Raw genomic sequence first — 23,503 nt, 5'->3', positions numbered from 1 at the left:
ACAAAAATTTCCTCTTTCTGTGGGTGAACTTGAACGCACCCTTGCACTTCACAAGTCACATGTTAGCTGACTGACCAACGAGCAAATGAAACGAAGCTTTCTTCAGTGACGTATACAGGAAATGTAAACACATTTGTCAGAAATTTCAGTGAACCCTTTATGAACCGCATGCTTCTCCCACTAAATGTTGTTTTAAACCCGTTAGAGTTATGCAAACGTGGAGTTTGATATCAATTTGTGTCTTACTGGGAGTTGTTGTGAGATGGGGAGTTTCGCTCAATTCATATTCAGGTAGGAACATCATGTTGAAAATGACTCATAAACAGACAGTGCAGCTAAACCTCCTAGACTAGAGTACTAGAGTAGAGACCGGGAGTGGCTTGAAAATGTTTGAATTGGTATATTTATTTGTTTTCTGTTGTGCCTACGTTTTTTCTGCACATTTTAAACGTATCTTGAAAACACTGTAATTAAAAAAAAAACAACATTTTCCGGCTCCTTCATTGGAGTAGCTACTGCTTTACTGACAGCTGAATGTCGGCGTTGCAGGGGCGGGGAAACCACCAATGTTTGGAGACTATGAAGCTCAGCGGCATTGGCAGGAAGTGACCTACAACCTGCCGATTCGAGAATGGTCAGTTCGACACTGAACGACTCTTGCACAAGATTAAACATTTAGTGCTTAATTACGTTTAATATCTTATCCATTGATCAGACTACGATAACAACAATTGCAACTGAGAATAGCTCTGTCTTTGTTCAGCTAAATTGTACTTAAAGCAACAATAATTCTTTAATTTTCTAGCTTTCTAATTGTTGCAAATAATCTAATAGAGGTTTTTAAAATAATCTTTCACTGCACAGGTCGTTCCTCTTCATTCAGACGACAGATCCTGATGCAAATCTGCAAACATGATCTCAAACTCTAGTAAAAACCAGTTTGAGATCAGAACTAAGACATTTCCCTTCATGTTTTGATTCATTTTCTAAAATCTTCCTTACATATTGCTGCAGTACTTGCTGAGTGTTAGACAACTTTAATTTTACACGTCAGAACTTTACTAGTTATGCAGACCTCCTAATTAATTGAAATGTTTTATATTGTGGAGAAGAAAAATCATCAAGTTATTTCACTTGTCAAACGTAACTAAAGTCTATATTTTGGACTCAGTTAAGCTTGATTGCAGTGGTTGAAAATGGCAAATTAACCCTAAATAAGCTTTTTACCATTATTATTTTGTTATCGTTATTGTAGTTTGGATTGAGAGACAGGATTTTTGTCAGGTTGGCCATTGAAATTTTGAGGTTTCACTTAACAATCCTTCCTCAGCTTCAAATCAATCATTCTTGCTTTTTCTCCAGGTACTTTAACTCCACCAACAATGACTTGGCATACTGGGGCCTTGATTACCCTCCTCTTACCGCCTACCACAGCTGGCTCTGCGCTTACATGTAAGTCATTGTAAGGCCCTTGAAGAGGTGACGATAAAAAAGTTGCTTTTCAACCGTTTAAATATGAACTTATTGTTTGAAATCCTTAAAGTGTTTCTTGTCTTATAGTACAGCAACCTCTTTGGCTGTAATTAATGAATGTGCATGTATTTCACTGTTTCTTCTCTTTTGACCATTTCATTAGTAATTAAGTCAAAACGTGTTATTTTGGTATCATCTCCAGAGCCAATATTATAAATCCTGAATGGGTGAAGCTTCACAAGTCCAGAGGTCATGAAAGTCCAGAACACAAGTTATTCATGAGAACTACAGGTATGGTGTGTAGAGATAACACTCTATCATTATTCACTTCACAAGTTTTCTTTGATTTTATTGGTTTAAAATGTTATTTACTTTGGTTTTTAATTCATTCAAACAGACATAACACATTTTTTTCCTTTCCTTCCCTGCTTTAGTCCTGGTGGTAGATTTGTTATTATTCATCCCTGCAGTGGTTTTGTACTGTTTGTACTTGACTGATGGATCTTCTAAGAAAAAGGTAAAATCCGGCTTTAGTTTGACATTTAACTTTCCCCCTACAGATATATACTTCTATATATATATTATTATTTAAATTTATACATGGTATGTTTATGTATGTTACTAGTACTAAAACCCCAAACAGCCCTTTTTATAGAGCTGTGGTTTAGCGAAGTATTGTCTTTAACTTTTTTATAACCTCAGTTTACCTTAAGTTGCTGCTCCTTTCTGTACACTTTTATTAGCTACTTATGGCTCTTTCAAGTTTAACCTATTAGCTTCAGCATTATGACAAAATGTTGGAGTAAAATGTGGATTAAAAGTTTGAAGTGGAATTGTGTTAAAGGAAAGTTTAGGCATAAAAAACCTGCATTTGCATAGTTCCTCTTATCATAAAACGTTGACAGTTTTAACACAACAGAAGCAGCAAAAAATGAAAACATAACCACCAACAGTCATTAAATAAAAGAAACTTAAATATATCGACTGTTCCTAAGTCTACAACTTATAGAGTGCATATTTTCACTAGAGCGACATGCCAGGATGCTGTGAACAGTTGTTACGGGTTATATTCTTACCAATCTTTACATCTTCACCTGTTAACATCTTTACTTTTTTTCCAGGTTTCTGTTCTGCTCTGCATTCTTCTTTACCCAGGAATAATTCTAATCGACTATGGCCATTTCCAGTATCCTTTGAAACAATGTGCTTTTACTTTGATAACTTTTAAAATAGTTTTATAAACTTCTTATACCTAGAGTGGATTAAAAAAAACATGTCATAAATACAGTCTGACTCCAAGAAAGACTTGGACAATTTCCAGAAAAGCCGAGAAGTTTCAACAGGTCTGGATCTCATCCTCGAGTTTGTTTCTATACTATATGGCAAATAACTATAGCATAATATTGATATACTTATATAAACATGGCGGTCATCTCCATGTGGTTGAGTAATACTATTTATATCTGTGCAAGTCATGCAATTATTATAACAATGATCATTTTAAAGGTGACAAAAGAGACAAACTCCTAGTAGGTGGAGTGTGGCATCAGTATGTCCTACTAAAGCATAATATTACAAATAGACTGTGTCTACAGGTGACAACATTAAATACAAATGTGCACCAGGTTGCCAATGTTGGCTTTAACATTATCAGATACAATGGAGTGAGCCTGGGCTTGGCTCTGTGGGGGATCCTGGGTCTGGGTCTGGGCTGGGATGCGCTGGGCTCAATAGCCTTCTCATTGGCTCTCAACTACAAACAGATGGAGCTCTACCACGCGCTGCCCTTCTTCTGTTATCTGCTGGGAAAGTGCTTCAAAGCTGGTTTGATAGGGCATGGGTGAGTGTGTTCCTCAGTTTTTTTTTGTCTTTCTTGCTTACCATAATATGCCTTGAGGGGGAGGTTTGCAAATACATGTATGTTAATGCCTGAGTAATGAAAGGGCTAATACAAAAATAAGTACAAAAAAGTTCAGACTATTTAAAAACTGTTTTATTTTCAAAGTAGACTTCAATGTGTTAGAAAAGCCAACCCTAAGATCTTATAAACTGTTTTAAAATTGAGAAAAATATGTTGTTATCAATATTCAAAACACACAGAAATTCGTTTTTTTTTAAATTATTTTTTAAACTATTATTTTTCAAGACTTTGTTGCTGCATGTGATTCTAATGTGTCAAATTCAAAAGCTAAATTAATCAAGTGGATTAAATGAATGTGTGTGGCAACATGGGCATCCAGAGCTGCGTTTGTCAGCTCATTGTTTTGCTACCACGCATAAATATGTCAGTTGCATGCACATAGCAGTAATATCAGCATGTGAGGGAGCAGTGTCCTCATGAGAGTCCCAGAATGACTGAGGTAATCAGATTGGATGCTGTTACCAGTATGTCCAGTGTTATTTTATCTAGTAACAATGTACCAAGGGCATTGAGTAGCAAATGGAGAAGTGGATTAGGCCCCAGGGGGAGATATGTCCAGATGACACTTTCGCCATGCCCAAACTCCTCAGCTATGCCTGGATGTGCAACTTAAGCGGCAGCTTTGCAATTACAGCTGACAAGATACCCTGACCTATACTGAAGACTTTCAGCTGAGCCATGTCTTTCCCTGCATTCCTCAGCATGAGGGCCAAATACCAAATTTAGGACCTGCAGACAGTATGCACAAACTCCAAGAGGAATTTTAGAAAAAAAAAACAAGCATTTACATTCAAGCCATTGCTTTTTCCACTCTGCTCACTTTGAGTTTATTTTGATTGTCTTTTTATATTCAAATTTTCCAAAATGTGGTCTCTTTGCCTTCATAGGTTCTTCCTGTTGGTGAGAATCGCTGCAGCCGTGGTGGTGACCTTTGCCCTCTGCTGGCTGCCCTTCTTGTCTGACCCCGCCCAGGCCCTGCAGGTGGTCAGAAGGATCTTTCCCGTGGCTCGAGGTCTGTTTGAGGTACAAGCGGAGAACTCTTGTCTTCTAAGTAATTTAAATTGATATTACTTTTTTCATCTTAAGACTTGTGTTTTTAATCACACTTAAAATCCTTTTTACAATAATTTCTCATCAGATTATGCACATTATCCATACTGAAGAAGACCATATCACATCTTTGATTTGATGGATTTTGGGCTCTGCTGTAAATGGAAGCATTCGTGATTGTAATCTATTTTAACCCCTTCATACCTGACTTAATTTCCAATTACCGGATAAAAAAAAAAAAAAAATCTTCATTGGTTTTTTTTCCGTTAAATGTTAGGCAAATTTAAGTTAATTCATAAATTTAGCTGTACACTGCGAATTAGCAACATACACCGTGCTATTTGATGTTCCATCATTTGATAATAAAAATATTGGTTTTTGCTGAAGCAGAATCAATAAGTGGACAGAATTTTAGATTAAAGCACAATTACTTATTTCATGGTTTTAACACCGTATTTTACCAAGCTGTGCCTTGCATTTTTACATTACACACTACGGGTGTGTATTGGCAAGAATCTGGCGATATGATATGTATCAGAATATGCATCTTACGATACAGTATCCCGATACATATAGACTGTCACTCGTTCTTATCTGGAGCCCACAATAAAGCACCACAATCCGCATTTTTATATGGTATTGGCAGCAACGTGTCACAAAGTTGGACATCTTTCATAACATAAAAAACTGCGAGGTTGACTGAACATTTAGCATTTAAAACAAGCTGATTCCCGTGAGATCAGCTGCTCAAAGAATCTCAGTGTCCTGTTGGGGGTTTAAGTGGAAAACAAGTCAGACACTGAAGGACGATCATAAATGATTAAGTAAACATGCAGCATTTTGGATTGATACTAGTATCACCAAATGAAATATCGCGATATATCGTCGTGTCGATTTTCCTCTATGCCCTTATTACACACAACCCATCTGGGACCCACGACAGCTCTCAACAGAGTGAGTCCGTTTCCACCCACTGCCCCAGTGCTTAGCTGAGTGGAAGTGGATACCCTGCTGGATCAAAGAAAAACACTGGAATAAAATGCCGAAAGGTCAGGAGATCAGTTTCACCTAACTCTGGGAGGTGTCGGGGTTCATGACGTACAGTAGAGGGATACAGATAAATCTCACAAATTTATGGCTGGCTTGTTTTCAGCACTTCATAGCACAGACGTGTTGCAGCCACATGGAAGGAGGAGAGCAGCCAGTGATACACTTAAAGGCATATCAGAGCACATTTCAAAACTGCTGACTGCTTCTTTGGAAAAACAGACAAATGCGCACCTGTGTTTGACTGTTTTACACATCCGTGTTTATCATGCTGCGCCTAGTCAGTTACTGCATAGTCACCGAAATATAATATCCCATAAAAAAAGGAGAGTGAGGCTTGTGAACACGAAGACTTGAAACACTTTTACAGTCGGGGTGTTGAAGGCTCGTCATTGAAGAAGCAGAGGTAAAGTGACTCTGTGTATTTTTGCTTGAATGTGTGACTGACATCTCTGAGGCCAAGCTTTGCAGCACTCCCATCAAAAGCTAACTGCGCTTATCTGAAAGTGTTTACACGAGTGGGAGCAGGGTGAAGAGGGGGCTTCTAGGAAAGACCACTCACACGTTTATCCACTAAGCTGCATTCTGCTGTGCCGCCTGCTCACAAACATGGTAGCAAATATTTCTCGTTGTGAAATTCCGTTTTTCGCTTGGAGGTGAAGGAGTCGTGCACTTTTTTATTTGCTGATAGGCAGTCCCCCTCCTCATTTAAGTGTCACCTGGAGGCGACGTCCAGGGACATTCCCATGGTGGTTATTTGGAGTGTAGAAGGAGAAAGGAAAGGGAGAAGGATGGGGCTTAAGAAAAACAACATTGAGCAAACCAGAGCTGCTGACTAGGCTGCCATCAAGATCCACACAGCTGTGCAGCGAGCAGCTGTAACACAGAGGAGGCCAGAAATAGATTTTCTAGTTGGGTCACACTTTGAAAATGCACAGAGGAATCATAAAGCTGATGTAGACATTTGTGGCATATGATATCATTTCCACACGGACGGCTTAATATAAGCGATCTGTTCACAACCGCTTGAACACTCGTCCTCCACATCTGATTTCAGCTGCAGTTACTTTCAGCTGTTATCAAAGCTGTGGCAGAATATCCCTCTCAAATTCCAATTCAAATAATCGTACCTTTGTTTTTGCTTTAATGTATTAACAGTCTGATGTTATAAAGTCTAACTCATGAAAAGTGTTCTCTCTCTAGCCAGTGTCAATAAATGATCACTTTTCAGATTTTCATTTGTCACTTTTTGAATACTTTAATGATGAAAACGCTGGTTTATATAATAACATATTTTATATTCTCATCAAAAAAATTGTGTTTTTGGTGTTTTTAATATTTTTCTTGTGGAATTTTTTCTGATGATGGAGGACATAAGGAAGATTAAGCCTAAAATTGCATTACTGTAGTATGCCTTTACTTTAACAAAAATGAATTGGGATCAGACAAAAAAAATGATGTTTGAAAACACTTGTAGCTGTGACATAGGTGATACAGTGAGAAACCCCCTGCTCCCCTCCATTCTGATGCATGCACTTGTATACAAACAGATCCATTTACGTCTTTGTTTTCTTCACTGCGCTGGCACCTGGCTAGCTTCAGTATTGCTCACCATTTTTGTTGCACTGGTAATGTTAGGTTGGGGTGTGAGGGGCTGTAAGTTAGCAGGAAAGCCTGTAAACAGATGAATGATAGGCAATGGGGGCAGATTAACTCAGCGGCGGCAACAGTTCTGCCCCAACTCTGAGGTGAATTTCTAATGAGCTTTTGCCGCTCTGCAGACACTGTGGTGGAAAACAACACAGTTTTTTTTATTTTGGCTAAAAGCAGTGTACCGGTAATCATAATGAAAAGACTGGGAACGATTTTAAAATAGATAAAAGATGATTGGAGTGGGTCTTTAAAACAGATTTCTGTTTGCCAAGGCTTAAAATGTGTAGTTGTTGACACAAAGACATACTTGATTGTATCTGTTTTGTAAAAAAAAAAAAAAATCTGGTAATTTTATATTTTTTAAAGCATTGAAGTTGATTTTTAATTTCTTCTTTTTTGGAACCATTACAACTGTCTTCTGAATGTAGTGTGAGAGATTACTATAGATTATGCATTTGCTAAGAATCTACTCTTATGCTTATTAAAGATCTAGTGTAAAAGTCAAAAAGAACAACCCTCTTACATCTTTGCAAAATAAAAAATAAAAAATGTATTATTATTATCTTGTTTAGTCTGACCTCTAAGTTGAAAATTCAAGCCTATAGCTGTTTCATGCTTTGCCTTGTGATGTGTGTGTGTGTGTGTGTGTGTGTTTTGTGTTTACGTCCAGGATAAAGTGGCAAACACATGGTGCAGCCTTAATGTACTGATAAAGATCAGAACGCTTATGTCTTCAGATGCTCAACTCTACCTCAGGTAATCCTTTTATTTTGAAAAGATTGTGCTGTTTGTTAGCTACCGTGTATGCTCTATCCTTCTGTGCTTTTTATCTCCTTCCCTCTCAGTTCCTGGTTTAGGTTTACACACGACACCTAGCTTGCTTTTTAGAATACAAACTCATGCAATGAGAGAGAAAAAATGAATCCCTTAAGGAAAAGTCTTGTGAGGATCTTCTGAACACAAAGATGTTTTTGAAAATCTGGCTGAAAGAGGCTGAAATGCCTAAGGAGTATAAAGAAAATAAATCATACAGAGATGGTAAACAGATTAAACCAATCTGACACCAAAATCTAATAAAAGAAATAAAACTTTTTGGATTGTGTGCTTTATTAAATAAAGAAATAAAGCGAGAGGAAAAGAAGAAGTGTTGTATATTCTGAATAGAATCTCATAGAGGAAAAAAAACAACTTGTACAACTGTTGTGACATGGTTGACCCTGCCTTAGTCCCTGAGCTCCCTAAATTTAGTCGTCCCATGTTCACAGCATGGATGCGGATCTGCCAGACTGTTAGTCCAGGGATCAAGTTGGACCACTTTTGCTGTCGTGCATTTCAAACAAATGAAAAACACTCTTGTGTTTTTGGCACTGGGGTGAATTGCTGAATACTCTGGTGTGGGTGTTCTGTGTACACGAAGTGAATCAGCTGTGAAAGCTGATCCATGTCCTTCCGGACTGTAAAACCCTGCGTACGCATGACGGAAATGCGCGGCAGCCACACAAGCATACACACAAGCAGCCACACAAGCATACACACACACACGGGCCTTGCTGTTATATCTCCACTCTTTTTATTTTTTTTAGCCATATCTGTCTTTCGCTTCAGCCATTTCTGAGGCTTCCAATAAAAACACACCATAGCCATCACACGCAAAACTAACTCCTGACCTCTGCACTTTGTTATAATTGGAAGTTAGTCTATGCCAGGGTTCTGCAACCTTTAATACCTAAAGACTCTGTTTCTTACTGATGAAAAACCTAGTAAGAGCTGCAAAGTCTCTGTTTAGAAAAATACACTTATTTATGTTTTTGTGACCATTAAACAATTTATTTATGACATGTCTTTTAATTTAAGATATTTACAATAATTGAATTATCATTTTCTTTGTAAAACAATTTAAATATTTTTATTTTTATTACATTTGACAGTAGCACATACAAGTTCCCTTCAAAGTAAAATACACCCTGTAGTAGTGTAATCTTACCGCTGGAGTAGATATATTTAAAATCAGAAATCCAAGAAATCACATGGGACATTTTCTTTCTTTATGACCTTTTCATCTTTACTATCTAAAATAAACATGACAACATTGATGTAGAATCCATAATACATCTATAGTTGCTTTAAGCTTTTTTTAAATTATAAACTACTCCTACTATTATTTTTCTCAGTTATCTGACATGTTAAAATTCTAGCTATAAATGAAAAAACTTAATTAACAAATTAAATCAACTACAAATCTTTTACTTAATGAAATGTTTAACATTTTTCTTCAAAACCAAAGAGGCACAATGGAGGGATGAAGGAGTTGCATGTAGCTGCAGAGCTACTGGTGTATGACTCCTGACCAGAGTCGAGCCTTTTTCTGTGCCTCAAATCTTGAGAGATGTAAATTATGGGTTAAACTAATGCTCGGTAGCGCCAAGAAAAGTTATTTGGTGCTGAGTAAGGCCACCTAAAAACTTTTACAGGTTTACAGGGAATTCTGGTAGGATATTTCATAACTTTGAATCAGATCATAAAGAAATACTGACACTATAATTGACTTTTAATGCGATCATTAAGAGATTTTTCACTTTGAAAAAAAAATAGCGGTGGAACAGATCAAAACTATGATGAAAAGAAGCTTTGAATCCTTTTATTTTTTTTTCAGTCTCGTCTTCACCCTCCTAGCAGTTCTCCCGTCCTCCATCAGACTACTGACACGGCCAACCTTCTGGCACTTTAAACTGGCTTTGGTGAGTGTCTTTGCTATCTAGTGTTCATTCAACGCTGAGTTGTAATTATAAAGATATCGGCCTTGTTAAAAACTTAAACGTCTGACTTTTAGGTGAATTCATCTTTGGGCTTTTTCCTGTTTTCCTATCAAGTCCATGAGAAGTCCATCCTCCTGGCTGCTCTGTAAGGACATCGCAAACATGGTTTCAAAATTTTCTTTACAAAGGAGCTATTTAGCCACGCCCCCCCCAACACACACAATAATGTAATTTGATTTAAGTATGTGAACATTGTCAAAGTGACTTCACCCCCCCTCTCTAGCAGCTCTGGCTGGTGAACTGATTACTCACCCCTGTCATCACACTCATTACTACACAAACACAAACCCTGCTTCCACTGTAAGCTATGCAGAGGGGCATGTCAGGGGGTAGCTGGGTAAATGTCGAGCTTGCACAGGTGTCCATAAAGGCATGCATGTGTGAGGTTTGTTGGTCGTGTATAAAACGGCTGGAGGAAAGAGAGGCCTGGGAGCGACATGACAGTGAGGGATTTGGTTCCTAGATCTGGGCTCATCTATTAATCTAGATTAGGGGAGATTGTTGCTTTATTAACTATTGAGTTATATCTCCCACCTGTTCTGCTGAATCAATCAGTAATGCATGTCCTGGGATTAGGAAAGAATGGGAAGCGGCAGCTTGGGGTGTTGTTTGCGCAGAATCAATTATTGGGCTGTAACAAGATCGCCAAAGAGCATTGACTGTAATTATGGGCTGTGGGACCGATGGAAAGGCTGCTATCAGAAAAGACCTGCCTCTGATGGAATCAACATGTTTTAATTGACAAGAAATACACAGTCACACTTACAAGCCCTGAAACGTTTCCCTAAAATGTGTCCAGGATATGAAATTAAATTGACGACGCAGACGTGGTTTATAATCTTTCAATGGAAGCTGTACAGATATAGCTTTGTTTTGGGATGCTGATCTGCTACTCTTGATATAAAGTAAGGCTATTGAAAAGGTTTTAACTGTGCTTGTTAATCTTTCAGTCCAGTCTGTCTACTCCTAGACGACCTGCCCTTTATGAGTGTTTGGTTCCTGCTGGCATCTACTTTCAGGTACAGTGAATCTTTTTTCAGTTTATTTGTATTTTTTTACGTAAAAGGTTGTGCAGGATGATGTGAGCCATTTCTAATGAATCGCCGGGGTTAAATGTTTGGAGACACACTGAAGTGTGCAACAAAGTCCAATGAAATGAAATCCCCTCATTAACTGTCATTTTGAATGACTTCTCTTGATCACCATTGGTGTCTTTAACACAATTACTCATTACCGTCTAAAATAAACTATACTTTTGGCTTAAGTTTTATTTTTTTTCTTCATTTGCAACTGCCAAGGTATAAATCACAACATAACTATATTGTTGTAACATCATACAAAAAAATCTTATTGTTTATCTGTCCTTAACTCTTATGTTGTGCTCGAGCCAAATTTCACCCAATTTCAAGTGTGAAAATGGGTCAATTTTGATCCAAACACAATATAATGATTAAAACATCCTTAATGAGGTGCTTTGAACATTATTATTTCTGATTCTCTGTCACACAACACATCTAAAGCTTCTTCACAGGATTTCAAATTAAAAGCATAATTTGTCCTAGCATTTCCTATCTTTCTTCAATCACCGTAAAACAAAACAAAACTTTAATACATCAGCATCTGGTCAAACTGTATTGTCTGAGTTGTTTTCATTAAAAAGTCAATGAAATCATGTTGGTCTAAATGTAAAAGTCAAATAAAAAAGCTTCTTTCTTGGACTGATTTGAAACAGAAATCAATATTGATGGAGGTTTCACTTACAGAAGTGTGATGCAAGACCGCATACTATCAACATTACACCTGAAATTTTAATTTGAGTCCACAAAAAACTCAGTTTGTGTAAGTTTACTTATTTAACTGACAGATCTACCTAACCGCGTTGGTCAATTTTTAATCAGTGTTTGTTGGCGGACTGTTGAGGTAATTATCAATACCCCAGTCATACAAAGTAAAGTATTGCTAATTGCGTACAAACTTTTTCCAAATTTTGAACACTTATTGAGCTAAAGAGAAGTTAATGCTGGAGGCAAACCATTGGAAGAAATTATTGGTTTCTGGGACAGAAACCGCCAATCAACAGCCTGTTGTGGACTGTCCGTTAGAGGACATAAAAATCACAGAAACAGTCCTAAAAAGTTGGATCATGTGGGATGAGCTGATCGCCATGAAGGGAAAGACAAGTAGTGCTGCAAATGTTGCATCTAAGTTTCAGCAGCTGTTGTTAAATTCTTCCGGCAGCACTAATTGTTGTGCGTGTGGTTTAGTATAAGGATATCTGGGGATTACAGGGCATAGCCTGCATGCCTGGCTTTAAGTGTGTTGTGTAAGGACAGGCGGTCATTCTGGAGCTGCTTCCCAGTACAGTCTGACTCTGACCATCACATTATCTGGAGTTTCTACAGACATCGCAATTTAAAAAAAACAAAAAAACATCTTTTTGTTTGCATAATTGGCTGACTGGCTGCTGGAGCTGTGACCATTTTACTTGTGAATGAAACCAGTCTCCTTAAATCGAGGAAGTATGTATTTTCTAAAATGTGAGACATTTATCAACTGAATGGATGGTTTTTGTTTGAATAAGTAGGTTGTTGTGAGGGAAAAGGTTTGTGGAATGTTGTGGGATTTACTATAAGTCAACTGTTGTTCTTGCCTGTGCACCCTCTGCTAAACTAAGGTAATGTTAGAGCTATGTTTTTTAAGGGGACAGACCACTTGAACAGGCCTGCAGGGAGACACTGGAAGATTATTGCTGTCGCCTCTTTTTCGGAAACCATGACTATTAATTTGGAAGAGTTTGTTGTTTGTTTGGGTTTTTGTCTCATGACACGCCCAGAAAATTAAAAAGCACAAGGCTGCTCCTTTTTTTTAATTCATACTAGGATTAAAAAGAGAGCTAAGTGGATTCTAAAGTTTGATTGTTCCTTTTCCTCTGTGCAGCATGTTGCCTCTGTTACTGAAGGACGGTCTGCTGGTCCCGTATGCTGTGACCTCAACAGGCTTCCTCCTCCTCAGCATCTACCTTCTTTCTGCACTGGATCACTGCACAGAGGACGAGTTACAACTGACCACCTATAGGAAACTCTTCTTCTTCCCCTTCAAATCGGACCTGGGATGCATAGTGAGGTGGAAGGTTAGTGGGGCTTCTGATCATACAAAAGTTGTATTTTGAACCTTTTACCCAGAGCCTAGGGATGTTGGAACATTAAATTCCTGCTTCACTCCCAAAGAACTAGAAAAAGCACCAAAGCCACATTACTTGGTATGCTAAAAATGTCTCACCAAAAGGCAAAAAGCTAGAACTTTTGAAGCCGTCTGGAACTTTTTGGGTGTGAGCTACAGCACAAAACATATTCTAATTAACTAATTGTTTAGTTTGAGATCAGTTCTGACCCCAGACATCCGTTGGGCAAGAATCGACCTATAATGTGAAACAATTGTTACCCGTTTTTATTTTAGACCAATGGTGCTACAAGTTGAATTAGAGACGACCCCATCATTCTGCCCTACTAAAGAAGAGAAATATTTGTGTTTTGATTTTAATCTACATTAGTTGATTTGCAAAGAGCAGATATAAGAAAACCCAACATTATCATGGTAATGGAATAGAAATGTGACCGACTAACCTGAATTTCAAAATAAAATCCCCTAACTGGAAAGATAAATTAAAATAACAGGAAGGAAAACTTTCAATGTGTCTTGAAAGTCTATGAGAAAGATTATTTAAACAAATTAGAGCCAAGTAGGAACTTCCAGATTAAAGCTCATTTATATTGAAAAGAATTAGAGCCAGGGGCAGATTATCAAATGACTTGTAACACAATCATTTCCATATTATAAGGCCAAACATTAAAATAACATCCATCAGGTACTAGCAAGTGTTTTTTTTTCTTTTGTCTTTTTGGTTGATTTTAAATGTACAATATTTACATAGGATGTGATTTATTTATTTTTACGTTGCTCTTTAACATTAGATTTTGCATCAAAACTACTCACAATTGCAACCACAATCATTTGATTGAAAGATGAACATCAAAATCCCAACTCTGCAACTTGCTCCTCCTAAGTTTAAGCTATTAGTTTTTTTGTTGTTTTTTTTTCACTGGAGTTTTAAGTAAAGGATTTTACTGAGGGCTTTTCTAGTTAATATGTTTTTAACAATGTGGGGTTGGAATTTGCTGATTACCTTAAACCTGTTTGTAAATAAATTTGTAGAAAAAAAAGCTAGAATTCTTTGTGAGATGTTAAGCTTTTTCTTTTGCAGGTTTGTTTCTAGTAAGGGAAACTAAACATGATAAAAACTCTTGGGCTTGATTCAATGACGTTCATGTCCTGGAAAAAGGGGAGTGGTACGGCTGCCGGGTCAGAAGTGCTGATTGCAGGATCCCAGGTGCCTTGCATTTTCACAGTGGCACTAGATCCAAATTGCAACCGTGTCAGAAGATATACCCAACTGTATAAATAAATACCACGTGCTTGTGTAAGCTGTCCGGGTATAAACGTCGCTGCTAGCCAAAGAATTATTTATCACTTATTTAAGTTTCAAAAGCGGCTGAAGTGGCTTCACCACTAGCCCCTTAGCGACAGAGGCAGCGGTAGGGTGACAGAGATTAAGAGAAGGTGTCTTTTTATAGAGGGTGTCATTAACACAGGTTTGCCTAGATATATTTATTTACACAAGCAGCATAAATAGCGAGTCCAGACGATGCCGATAAGGTTTCATGGGTTTTGGGCTGCATGGGTGGTGAGGGCTTAAAGTGTTTCCTACATCATTCTTAAATACTTATCTGCAGAGTCTCATCCTCGCATCTGGGAATAGCTGTAGAACGATAAATGTACTTTGCCTTAATGATATTTTTATACCCGAGTTTCGTTTAGCGCACTACTCAAATTAGAGATCTGATGTCTGTTACTTAATGATTTGACTTCAGCCTAAATTGTTGGGTTTTCTTTCATTTTCTGAGACTTTGTTGTCAGTTTTGAAGTTCTGGTTGGGAATAAGGTCAAAGAAATTCCAAAACATTGTACATGTACTTCACCCAAATATTCTAGGGTAAATAAATTCCTGGTACTGAACAGTGCAGGTGAAGTTTTCCAGATTATTTCTTGCAAGATAATCAAGTGTAAATTAAACATGTATATAAACAAGTAAAAAAGAATTAATGGTAAATCCATTCACATTTTAGTTCCATGTTCCATGTTTAGTGTTGTTTTTCCACATCAAAATAATCCAAATATTATACATATATACATATTTTGCATTGTCATTTGCATTTCTCAAACTGTCAGCCAATGAGCTTAAGTTGTTAAGAGTAATTCGATCATCATCCTAAATTTGTTTTGATCTAAAAAAGGATTAGTTTGTTCCACCTTTGGTCAGAAATTTTTGAATTTTTGAGTTAATTTTTCTTTTTCTTTTTTCTTTTTCTGTGACAGTTCTACATCAGTGTAGCCGCCATGGTGGGTTTGAGCATCACAAGCGTGACTCTGGATCCTCCGTCACATCTACCCGACTTGTTTCCTGTCTTGGTGTCTACAACCGCTTACTTGCTGTTCTTGGGGACAATTATACATTTTAACATTCTTCAGTTCAGTGGACCACCCAGTAAGAAAAGCCAAAAGAAGAGCAACTAAACTACATTTTACTCCAGTGGAGTAAGTGTTGTATTGTAAGGTAGATTTAGGGTTAGGGTGCTTGAGGTCTTTATTGCAGAGCTTGGGTGGGAGTACCAAATGAATTGTGGGAGTATTTTGTTGGTGAAATAATTACTTTGACACTGTGATCTGTTGTTTTTTTATTTTTATTTTTATTTTATTTTGTATGGACCAAATCTTCATTGGATAGTTACATAAAAACACTTTGGTTAGGCTGTTCCAGGTTAATGGACACACAAAGAGGTTCATTGCAAAGTCTGCATATGCATCCATGTTTTTAAGACCTTTATACAAACTAAAGAAGGTGAGGAGCATTTGTTATGTCAGTCATACTTGAAAAAAGGATTATTGTTCCTTTGTTTGTTGTCATTGTTGTAATGGCAACACAGCCCCATTTTCTGTTCAGATTTTCTTTAAGTACTTTCCTGCTTAACATTTTTTACACATCATTAAACTTGTTTTGTACAAACTTCATTTTGTGAAATTAAATCATGCTTTTCAGAGTTCTAAAATGAATATCTGTTCCACTGCAACTTTATAAAAAGATTGGATTCAAAGCAGCTCCACATAAATTGTCTACATTAGCCAAATAGATTGTTGAATCGCAGCCAGAGCTTTGGCAGACGCGCAGGGTATAATGGGACGGAAATTAAATCTTTCTAAGCTTTTATTCAACACCATTAAATATTCATTACAAGTCTTTGGTAGCACACAGGTCCGCCAAAAAAGAGCAGTACACTTAAAGCAAAACAAGGGACTGGAGAGGCTTTAAAAAAGATTCGATGGAAGGTAACATATCTGAGCATAATGCTATAAAGTTGAAATACCACAGAAAACAGGTACAAGCAATTTCTTCCTCCAATCTCTCTGAGAGTTAATGACAGGCATAAAAAAATCCATTACAACCATAAATGTTATCCAGGTCAGTGAGGGGTGCCTGAGCGTCTGAGGCTTCGGGCCGGTGGCTTGTTATTTGCTCGGGGGGCAAATAGGAGCTGGAAATGTGAGTTTACTGTTAATGCAGTGAGATATGAACGCAGAGGTCCACTCCGGCATTCTGGGAAAAAGACGCCGACTCCTCCTTTCTACCACATTTAACATTATAACTTTCCATTCAGAAAGTTTCATCTGGAATATGATTAAGTAATAAAATGAAGGTAAACAAAGCATGACATTAAAAGTGACATTAATATTTTACATATAATGCACTCAAATAGGATTATGTGAGTGATTCAGTAACTTGTAGAAATGATCAAACACTTCATTCACAGATGGATAGCTGAGGTAATTTTTTAACTCAAGATTTAAAAAGAAAAAACCATTGAGGCCAACACTGAAGTCTCTGTTTTAATGTAAAATCTTTACTGTCCTTATTTTTTTTGTTTTTGTACACGATCACTGGGATTAAGAAAGACTTTATTCAATTTTTCTTGTTTTTCTTTTCAAAAGTATAATAATAAAATTCAATATTTTTTTTTTTTACTATCTAACAGGAAAATGAAGTGTTTTGCCTTTTTATTTCTAGTAAACGTTGTCCCCTACGCCCCAATTACACATGTACCTATTAGTAAAGCATACATACTATCCAAATGCATTAAGATAGTAGAAATTTTAAAATTGGTGCTTAAAAACTGTAGCGCATCGGGTTATTTTTATTTATTTCTTTTTTTTTACTACAGTACTGCCTTCAGAAGGGTTTATTTATCTCCAAACTGCAACGTTTTTTAAGTTACATTTTAAGCGAAAAGGAAAAATAATTAATCAATTATGTCCAAAGTGTTGCTCTGCTCCAATGAGGTCATCATACATTAAATATCACATCCTGATTGAGAAAAACCCAGCTCTGGATCTCCGGTCTGCGTTGAGAATCCATTCCAAGCACCCTTCTCTCTGTTTTCAAAGGAGTAGGTATCAAAACATTAGTTTTGTTTATGGGAGAGCTTGCTTTGTCCTTCATGTGGCCTCCAAGGGTGATAAAGTGAGAGTGACACGATCTAGCTTATTCAGGAGTAGGAAATATTGCTGTGAACACCAGCTGTTGCTCAGGTCGGCTAGGGCAGCGAGAGGCCTCGGCCTTCCCAGGCTGCTGCCAAATAGAGAGACTACTGTGTTTGTGGAAGACAGTTTGCCTGTCCGCACGCTTACTTTTCAATGGTTGTGCAGGTGGGGAAGGTGCATACTTTTAGTCATAAAGGGGATGAGGGTTGCCATCTTAAAGAACATTATTTGCAATGTGTTGCAGCATTGTGGTTAACGCAGAGTCAACATTTGTCAGCTGCCAGATCAAGGCTTCTGTGAGGAGACGTTGTCTAAGACACCTGAGGATTGCCTCCAGACATCTCTTCCACAAACGGATGACGTCTTCCGTGACACCTCAGCATCAACTTGACAGCACAGATTCCACTTTCATCTCCTGCCTTATCTGGGAAGGGCTCATATGCACAAGAGGTGAAGAGCAATTCCATTACCTGTCAACAGCGGAGATGCCTCGCTAACACAAACCAGGGGGAATGCGGTAGAGGAAAACATGATTGTAACCCCTCTGGCACCACAAGAAATTACATACATTGTAGACACTGTTGAGGATCAATGTTCACGAGGGGGAAAAAAAGCAAAATTTTGCATAAACTTAATAACAAACCATAGTGTGTCTCTCATTTTAGCTTTCATTCAAAAGCGTTATTGATTTTCACACAGGAAACTGAAGTTGCTGTTTCTGAAATCTCATAAAACGAGAAAGACATCAAGTATAAACAGATGAATTTTCAGTTTTTTGGAACCATAATTTGAGGAATAAAGATATTTTAAAAGTCTTTTTGGACTTTTAAAAATCTTATTATGATGATGTGGTACACTGTTGAAGATGGCAAATTATCTTTACAAAAAAGTTGTGCAGAAAACAAATGCAAACAGGAAAAAAAGACCCTATTTTCCAAAATGAGTCTTTGCATCCTTTAACGGAAACGTGTTTACCTGTAACACAAGGAAATAAGTAATTAAAGTTTGTTTGAATGTGATGACCGAAGGACATTTACTAAATCAGTTAATCGGATCTTTAAAAAATTGCTCACTCTGTCATCAGATCAAATACCAATAGGATAAAACAGCCTCATATACATCCCTCCTCTGTTTATCTGCAACTATGTTTTCAATCAGAAAGCATAAAACTTCCTGTGGGTAGGTGGCATGTGTCCACCAGTCCCATCCTTAAGATTGATGTGCCCGAGTCTCCAAGCTGCCTGGGCAGGTCGAAGCCCAACCTGCGACAAAAAGTCCTATCACTTTTATGACATCTTAAGGAATCTTTTTAATACAGTCCATTACGGCTGACATACAAATCTTCCTCAATGTGGTCCCATCTCTGGCTTGATCAATTTTTACGCTGCTGAGTTGTACCCTTTACCCCCATCTTTTCATCTCAAAATTCACATTAGGTAAGATTTTCTTCTGGGGTAATATGTTAGACATCTAATAATGTGCACAAGCCACTCTTTGACTGTTAGTTAAAAATCTTCAGAAAAGAGAATCTGCCTCTGCTGAAAGCAGAACTGTTTAAATGTTATTTATTTTTACGTACCAAAGAAAATATATTGTGAAGTGCTGCATTGATTTAGAACATAACCATGTCTTGATACGAGTTGGAGAGGCTGAATTTATGAATCCTTTGCACAACTCATTTAATTGAATTTTCCAAATCTCCCACCACACACAAATAATCAATACCCACTGCTGAGGGAAACTTGCCTCAGAATTATTTGTGCCTTTCTTTTTTCAATTTTGTAGTCATCAGCGAATACAGGAGCTGCAGGTATTTGCAATGCCGCGACTATACCCACAGGATTTATGCTCCCCACCACAAGCCTGATTGTTTCACTGAAAGTGACTTCTTTAGAGTGCTTACTGAAACTTTTGTTAGCCTTAAAAGGGGTAGCTGTAAGATCTTCCTAATGCTATAGTCTCTGTCTGTAAGGAAAAAAAACGAATTTGAACCATTACACATCAAATTTAAAAAGAGGATGTCAAGGCAGGAAAACCCACAGGGGGAATAAAGTGTTTAGTGTTTAGTTTTAGTTTCTAACTTGTCTCTCATGGCACCTTGGGTGAAGAGAAATTCAACTACTTTCATTTTAAATCTAAGTATTTTGCTTTGTGTTCAAATAACTATTTTCCCTCCATGCATACTTGAACCATTAATGCAGACACACGTTTTGGCAATTCAGCATTTATGCCCACATCATAATGCCTCAGTATTCTGCAGTGCACATTTTTTTTTTGCCAGGATGGCACAGGCTATTTACTAGGGGTGTGGCAATTAATTGACTTACCGGTAATCGATTAACGAATTGATTAATATTCCTACGATTCAACCAGATCGATCCATCTGTTGGTGTAGAGTAAGCCTGTAATCATTTCCCATCATCCCCTTGTTTACACTCTCTTCTGCTAACTTACACCCCCTCACACTCCCAACCTAACATTACCCGTGCAACAAAAGTAGCGAGCAATATTGGAGCCGTCCAGCAGTACAGCTTTGAGCCACAAACCAGCTTGGATGAGGAAAACAAAGTTGTTAATGAATCTATTCATCTGCAAGTGGATCGTAATTGTAATGAAGCGGAGCAAGGAGCTTGTGGCCCGCCCATTTTCGTTTGTACATAAGCACTACAAGCTTTTCCCAACAGCATTTTTTTACCATCTGCTCCTGATTCACAATGAAGAAATACTCAGGAAGGCAAGTTTGAGCTTAATTTTTTTATATATGTCCTCCATCATCATCAGTAAAAAGCTAAAAGAACATGTTAAAAACACCAAAAACATGATTTTCAGTGGAGTGGGTCTTTAACTGAAAAACTTCACCTGCACTGTTCAGTATGCAGGTATTTATCTCTGAGTCACACTAGTTGAATATTTGGCTAAAGCTGTCCTGGATTGATTTCAGGTCATTGAATCGGATTGAATCGGATCATTCAAATTAAACCAGTATTGTCTATGAACTGTATCTGCAACCACAAATTATCATATCAATCAAATCATTGTTAAAATGAATCACTGCATCCCTAGAAGTGACTGATTTAAACAAACTCCTCCCTCAACACCATAGATTCTACATTTATTTGTTTTGTGTGTGAAATCTGACTTTTTAACATGGGGGGACAATGGGAAATTTCTTTCTTTCTTTCTTTATTTATTTTTTGTGGCCATTTGAGGAACTGTATTTCTCGTCTATACAGGTTGAGTTTTAACACAGGACAGGAAGGTGGGGTCGGGATTTCAAATGTGCCCAATACAAACCAATGACCACAGACCATTTCATCCTGTCTGAGGACTGTTCACTGTTTCTGTCTCAGTGTTTCTCTAGGTCTTGATTTCTCTTGGCTGTTGTATTTTGACAGATCTCTATTTTTATACTCCTCAGTCAATCTTGTTTTATACTTCTCAATCAACCTTGTTAAAACAGAACAAAAGCACCTCAATCAAGAGGATAAAGCTCTGAAACGAGTCTGTTAACATCTCTAAAAGCAGAAACATAATGACATGAGATTATGTAACTATTAATTTATGATGGGAATCTTTTTCTTTTTTCTTTTTGGTTCATTCATTGACTCTCTCTGATATTCATGACATGGGCCCAGGCTTAAAAGCCATATCAGATAATCTGAACAAACACTTTACACTAGACGAGAATCAGGCTCGGAGACACCATCTTCATCATCTGTCTGGATTTCATGCTCCCAGTGAATATAGGCCAGAGTTCTTCAGTAGCTTTGAATAACAGTTTGTTTACTTAAAATGTGTGTCTCAGTGCTCATAAAGAGACTTTTTTTTTGCCCCGTAGCTATCTGCCTTGACATTGTGAGGTCTGTTGTTGTAAGGAGGTTAAGGCAAAACTGATAAATTTTACAGAGCCACCATGTGACAAAAATGTGACATTCCTGGGGTGTGGATTCACAGTGTATCATGTATGCTTGGCTCCTTTACTGGAACGAATTAAAATAATTTCTAACAACCTCATCGGAAAACAAGCTTGTTTGATAACAATAGCCCCTATTCATTTTCCATAAGTCCTCTTTGTGTGATAGAATCACAAGAATCGCTCTGCTGCGGGCATAATATGTGCCTCAAATAATCAAATTAATTCTTTCCCCAGGAAATCTCCTCATAGACTTGTTTGTGTATCCATAACAAAATGTTGTTTTTCACCAGTTTGCAGTGCACACAGACCAAACAAGCATTCATTGATGCTAATGTTGAATAACCAAGGAGAACCAAGAAGGAAAAAGGGGTAATCAAATAGATAATTGGTTGTCCACAGAGATATTTAAAAGATCCTTGTGACTACTTTCGTTTCCATTTCTTTACCAAAGTCAGCCAAACAATTAGGGAAATATTTTTTATGTTTGAAAAGGCTTGCAATGCCAGAATATAATTTAAAAAAATGACTTGATGGATTGAATGAAGATTAATTCCTTACAGAAAGTACATCTTCAGTGATAACACTAGAACAATTTTCAATATCTAAAAATATAGGTTGTCGTGACCATCCAACAACAGAATGTTCCACAAGACAACTGGACTGCTCACTAAATTAAACTAATCTGTCATTAATCAATGCCATAAAAGTTACATTTGCTATAAAAACAAAGTTCACAAGCTGTTGCAGTTGAACATCTTAAATATATTTCTAACTGAATCATAATACAGTATAAATTCAAGCATTTATTAATCGTGATTTTTAAAATTCTAACATGTATTTGGGTCATTTTTTAGTATGTTGGAAAGGGTTTTAAAAGTATTTTCAAAATGTGGAAACAGCTGCGTGTCACTATTTCCACATTCCAGATAATTGTGTGTCTGCCGTGGTTTGACAATGGCTTGAAAAAGGTGACTCACGTGCAACAGTATTTTACAATAAAAGGCAGATGAGCAGTGGTGGTCAGTGTGTTCTCTGCCTAAAAGTCAACTGAAAACATGCTGAAGAGCTGAAGGATGGTCCTTGTTTGCTGCTGTCCTCTGCTGCCTCAATAAGGTATTGCAAACCCAAGAATAGGATGATCATGGAGAAAGATTTCCTCTGGATATGGGCAGTAAAAAAGAAAAATCACTCACTCTTGCAAAAAATCTTCTAAAAAGAAAAGCAATGAAACAAGTAAACAATAAAGATAAAGAGAACGACGTTTCTGCATTTGCTACCGGTTAAACACTGAGGCAAATTTCCTCTCACATAATTTCCCCCTGGTCTGTCTTATAAATATGTTATTTGATGTGAAAAGATGGCATGACTCCTGATCAAAGATGAAGAATAGAAAAAAAGCTGAAAATGAAGAAATCAACTACTGTCACACAAGGAGAGCAGATATTGAGATCTACAAGAAATGGTGACTAAAAACTGAAAGGTTGCATGATAAAAAGTTGGATAAAAGTGTTGAAGTACTACAGCCCAGAAAACCTTAAAGAAAAAAGTGTATGATTCCGTTTATTCAAATGTATTTTAGCTTTGTCCCAAAGTAGACATTAATTGAATCCCAGCTTTCTTTAATGTGTCAAAATCATCCCAGTTTTCTGTAACTGGACTGTAAACTTAATATCATGTCATTGATAGAATTATGAGAATCAAATCTAATGATTGTCTTGATGGATGGGTCAGACACCAAATGTGTTCATTGGCAAAGGAAATGGTTCTTTTGTTAAGTGACTCTTGTACAACTATTTTTAGTGCTATGTAAATCATTGATAATTTGTCCAGTGATGGATCTCAGTCATTCTGTGTCTCCTGTCATTAAAATCTGATAAGTCTGTGATGGCAGAATCTTCTGCCACCCTGTAAAAAAAGCTGAGTTCAGTGCACTCTTCCATATTATTTTCATGTAAAGTTATCTGCGTCACATACACT

The 23,503-nt window shown here is 37.3% G+C and overlaps 1 protein-coding gene across 1 annotated transcript; it reads left to right on the top strand.

Annotated features, from left to right (window-relative positions):
- The first annotated feature begins 107 nt into the window (after positions 1–107).
- alg6 (ALG6 alpha-1,3-glucosyltransferase) lies at positions 108–16,086 on the top strand. The gene is made up of 14 exons (XM_004068022.5): positions 108–291; positions 550–634; positions 1,363–1,452; positions 1,676–1,764; positions 1,908–1,990; positions 2,595–2,659; positions 3,128–3,313; positions 4,282–4,417; positions 7,815–7,900; positions 9,798–9,882; positions 9,975–10,045; positions 10,911–10,979; positions 12,898–13,090; positions 15,394–16,086. Exons 1-14 carry the CDS (start codon positions 210–212, stop codon positions 15,589–15,591), a joined length of 1,518 nt encoding a protein of 505 aa, XP_004068070.1. The 5' UTR covers positions 108–209; the 3' UTR covers positions 15,592–16,086.
- The last annotated feature ends 7,417 nt before the right edge of the window (positions 16,087–23,503 follow it).

Source organism: Oryzias latipes, chromosome 4, assembly GCF_053564925.1.
Source record: "Oryzias latipes strain Hd-rR chromosome 4, Olatipes_Hd-rR_3.1".
Taxonomy (NCBI): Eukaryota; Metazoa; Chordata; class Actinopteri; order Beloniformes; family Adrianichthyidae; genus Oryzias; species Oryzias latipes.
This window is presented reverse-complemented; position numbering and strand designations above follow the sequence as displayed.

What these genes read in the sequence shown, in the direction of transcription:
- alg6 (XM_004068022.5), top strand. Translation starts at nt 210, where the DNA reads ATGCAAACGTGGAGTTTGATATCAATTTGTGTCTTACTGGGAGTTGTT. An exon ending in AGCTGGCTCTGCGCTTACAT is followed by an intron (nt 1,453 to 1,675) that starts GTAAGTCATTGT and finishes TATCATCTCCAG; the next exon opens with AGCCAATATTATAAATCCTG. An exon ending in GGCACTTTAAACTGGCTTTG is followed by an intron (nt 9,883 to 9,974) that starts GTGAGTGTCTTT and finishes TCTGACTTTTAG; the next exon opens with GTGAATTCATCTTTGGGCTT.